Raw genomic sequence first — 4530 nt, 5'->3', positions numbered from 1 at the left:
GTTGTCAGCTAGCTACGTTAGGTAGTGTTGGCACTGCATCAGCCTTTTAGCCCAAGTAACGTTATGTGCTTCATTTCAGTTCCAACCGGTTGCTATGGTCCAGTCGCGTGTCTCTGTGAAGTTATACATGTTTAAACGTCTCCGAACATAACACTCATTTGTTTTAAGACAATTTGACGAATGGTGGACTGTGTTGACTGACTTCGTGGCAACATAAGCAACAACTAAATGAACGCGCGATTGTGCGTATGGTACATTTCACGTGCATGCTCTGCCCACTTCAAAAAAGGTTAGAAAAGTTTTTAAAACCGCGTGTCCCTCGCGGGCGGAGCTCATATGTTAAGGCTAAAAAAGGATGGAATACCGTGCCTTGCATCAGCTACCAACAGCAATTCTCCTGCCTCCAGCAATTAATAATCCACAATTCATCATATGATGAGTGTTTCATGAAGCAGAGTTTGACTAAATAAATCCTCAAACAGCTCTTTTCACCAGAGTCTCCATTTCAAAGTTTTGCTCTTCACCATTCCCAAGCTAAATGTGTCAACCATTCTCTTCAAAGCTGCCCCAGGTCTGTCTGTTTTATTTTTTTTTATTTTTTAAATAGCACTTCTACAAGCCATTTCTCCAGTTTTCAGTTTCTGGTGAAATATGGCCATCCTCATTGTGGGCATTTAACACATTTGGCCTCTTCTGACATAGCACACAGAACAAACAAACAAACAGTTTATGCATTCATCAAATAATAATTTATTTATTTTTACAAAGAATACAGCACTGATCTGTAGGTTTGAGTAGTTTGGATTTTTTTTACAATTCCAATGCCGAACCAGTTCTATCCAAACGATTCAGATTCCTAAACCGATTCTTACATATACATGTTTACTAGCAATCCAGTGAATGGTTAATATGCTTTTTTATGTCAGTTTGTGTGAGCCTAAAGGGAAAATTTGGCATTTTAAAAGTAGCCTACTTTTATGGTAGCTAGCTAACTGTGCACTACAGAGAAAGTGTGATATTTTTCAACACATTGAGTGGAACCGAAATGAGGAACCGAACCATATTGGAACCGGGTTTCGGTAACCAACCCTAATGATCAGTGGAAAAAGAAACAATCCATTATGTACATGTCCCACTGAGCACTGCCTCTATCCTAAAACCTAAATTATAGAGGCCTACTCTGCACAAAAAAATGATACAAAGCCTGGGATAGTGCTTTAAAAAAATACACTATCCCATGTTCCATGCAATAACAAACATGACTAATGGCATGTGTTCAATTCACTTTTCACAATAAGTTAAAATAGTCATCTGAGTCAATAGGGTTAAAGAAAGTTCATATAAATATTTGTATACAGATGAGTTTTGATTTTTACCCCTTCATTAAAAAACCTAGCAGAACACTCTATACAGCTCCCATAGTTTCCACTTCAAATCAACATGGCTATTTACAGTCCTCTCATTAAAGACCTTAGCGACATTTAGCCACATGCCCAGAGAGATGGTGCGAGCGAGCAAACCGGCGGAGGCAGTTGGGGCAGGAATATGGCTTCTCCCCCGTGTGAGTTAACATGTGAGTTTTCAAATGGCCTGACAAGCGAAAACTTTTATCACATTCTTGACATGTGTAGGGACGCAAGTTAGTGTGACTCCTCCTGTGCTTGCCAAGATCACCAGAGGAAGTGTAACGATTGTGGCAGTCTGGGCATTCAAAGGGCTTTTCCCCAGAGTGTATCCTCTTATGCTTCACCAGGTCACCGGACTGAGTGAAACTCTTGTCACATTCAGTGCATTTGTAGGGTCTCTCACCAGTGTGGGTGCGTTGGTGGTTTCGCAGATGTGCAAGACGAATAAACCTATTGCCGCAGACTGTGCAGTGGTAAGGCCTTTCTCCAGTGTGCGTCCGCAGATGTATTTTCAAAGCCCCGAGATCTCCGATCTTCAGGCCACAGTCCCCACACTGGTGAGCTTTTTCATTGGTGTGGAGTTTGGTGTGAACCCTGAGGTTTCGCTTTGTGTTAAAGTTCTTCCCGCACACAGTGCAGTGGAAGGGTTTCTCACTGGAGTGCGTTCTCACGTGGAGATCCAGGCTTGCCTTGAATCCAAACTCCTTTCCACATTCAGAGCAAGAATATTCCTTCTTGCTGGAGTGTGTGGTTAAGTGGCACTTGAGGTGGTGGGATCTTAAAAAGGCCTTCTCACACACCTGACATTTGTACGTCTTCTCCCCTGTGTGTATTTTCATGTGCTGCCGCCAACCGCTGCGCTCCACAAATCTTCTGCCACAATCCTTGCAGACAAACGGTCGGTCACCTGTGTGGGTGCGCATGTGATCCTCCAGGCTTTGAGGTGTGCCCATCTTCTTGCCACATTCTGGACACTGCACACCAATGTCCAGACAGATTGGCTTATCCTCAGATTCTGTGTTATGTGGTTCATGACACAAATGAGGCCCTTGACCCCAGGTAGCTTTGAAACTCTTCCCACAGTCAGCGCAGCTGAGATGCCCTCCTCTGGTGACTACAGACATGGTGTGCCAACGCTGACAGTGATTCTTCAGATTCTTCAGGTACTGGAAGCTGCGTGCACAGGTTGGACAGGGGTAAAGCCTGCGGGGAGGGGCAGAAGGGTGGGCTTCACGTACATGGACCCTAAGGTGTACTTTAGATTTAAAGGTGCTGCTGCAGACTGTGCATGTGTGTTTGGGGATGAGGTTAAGTGTACGGCTTGATAGGCAATTTTTCAGCTTGGCAAGATACTGTTTCTGATGGACCCATTTGACATGTTTCTCCAAGAAGTCCAAGTCAGTAAATGAGATAGTGCAGTGAGGACATGGATAGACATCAGATGATGACTCTAAGTAGGAGAGGAAGAGACACACACACACAATTAATAAAAGGGATGATGATTTTACGCTTATCTGTTTTACAGACAATCTGAAATAAAGTGGTTTGAAGTTACAAAAATACTCTTATTGCGAAGATATTCAAACTATTTCCACCACATTGTCTGAGACACTGAGATCAGATGACATAGGTAAGAAGGTAAATACAAATGCAGGTACAAAACAGCCAAATGAAAAAAAAACACTAGATATCCTTTTTAAAGCTGAAATTTGTCTACAGATATCTAAACCATTGCCATTGTATTAGTGAAACCAATAACAACACTTACTAAAAACACAAAAAGCAAATAATACCCAGGGATTGTATGTTTTTCACCAACTACTTGTTCCTACCTGTGCAGACCTTTTCTCCATTTTCTTCCTGGATGTTTCCTGATGCCTCCTGCTCACTGTCTCGCTCTTCTTTAATCCACAACTCAGACTCCTCCTTGACATTAGTTTCAGTAAAATCATATTCTGGGTGAGGGTCAGAGTCCCACTCGTCCTTTATGGGTTTCTGTTGATGGTGACCATCTGACCTGGATGCCACGGTCTCAGGCTTAGTGTCTAAACAACTTGATGAGTCTACATTGTGCCCCTCACTAATCTCCTGAGAATGTGGTTCTTCCTTGATTTGGATGTTAAGAGCACCTCTATTAGTGTACTCCTCTACTTCACCCTGCAGCTCTAATTCAGATTCAGTTTTAACTTTGACCACATCGTGTTGTTTCCCTCCTCTCTTTGCTTTGCTTAGCAAAGACTTCTTGGCAGACTTAATCTTCATGTTGACACCATAAGGATTTCGTCTCTTTAGTGTGCTGCGAACCAGAGGAGCACATTGTTGAGGTAAATATCTTGAAAAGCAAAGGCAGCTACATTCAAGTCAATGCAAGCAACGCAATAAAAAAACATCTAGCGTCAGCATCATCGCTAAGCTACAATAACGGCAACATTAGCCTAGCAGCAGCGCTAGCACTGAGGATTATTTACTTCCGTTTTCTTGTAGCTATTCAGCGGTCAGTCTCATTTAGCTTTTGTGTGCTATAAAGAAAAGACTTACCGTGGAAAATTACGCAATTCAACCAAAGCTCCTTTTAAATAGTTAAGCTAGCTGGCTACATCGGTCTGTAGTGTACACAGGAAGAGTACCACTCACTTCCTCGTTCTGGCCTGGCCAGATCAGTAAGGTCCAGGTTACATCCGGTTACTATGTAGCGTTAATTAAAGTGACAGCAACAAAATAACAAAGAATCTATTGACTAGTATGCTTTTATTTTATTTGAAATAGCTGAATTGAGATTTTTTTTTTTAAATACATATTTGTTTGAAAAGTACTTGGAAGTAAAGCTTGAGAAACTAAACCTCTTACTTCAAAGACATAAGCTAATTAATGTAACTGTAACTGCTCACCAGCTCACGAGCTCGCCAGTGTGGGGGATGTCACTCCCTATGTTAAGTCCTTTCTTTAAATATCAATGGTTAAGTCGAGGCAGATTTGAGTTGCGCATGCGTCACTTTGGGAAGATCGCACACAAGATGCTGAAAAGACATTTATGTAATGTTAATACAGTAAAAGTGGACCTACTTAACGAAGTTGGTTCACTGCTGGCTACAAGCTAGCCATCAAACACAACAAGGTTGTCAGT

At 42.1% G+C, this 4530-nt stretch overlaps 1 protein-coding gene across 1 annotated transcript; it reads right to left on the bottom strand.

Annotated features, from left to right (window-relative positions):
- Nucleotides 1-773: 773 nt before the first annotated feature.
- Nucleotides 774-4530, bottom strand: LOC116691235 (oocyte zinc finger protein XlCOF6; the record flags this gene model as incomplete). Its single annotated transcript, XM_032518681.1, is given in 3 exon segments — nt 774-2856; nt 3239-3702; nt 4295-4530. Coding segments are annotated over 2 exon segments (1815 nt in total). The 3' UTR covers nt 774-1471.

The sequence above is a fragment of the Etheostoma spectabile genome, chromosome 6, assembly GCF_008692095.1.
Source record: "Etheostoma spectabile isolate EspeVRDwgs_2016 chromosome 6, UIUC_Espe_1.0, whole genome shotgun sequence".
Classification (NCBI taxonomy): Eukaryota; Metazoa; Chordata; class Actinopteri; order Perciformes; family Percidae; genus Etheostoma; species Etheostoma spectabile.
This window is presented reverse-complemented; position numbering and strand designations above follow the sequence as displayed.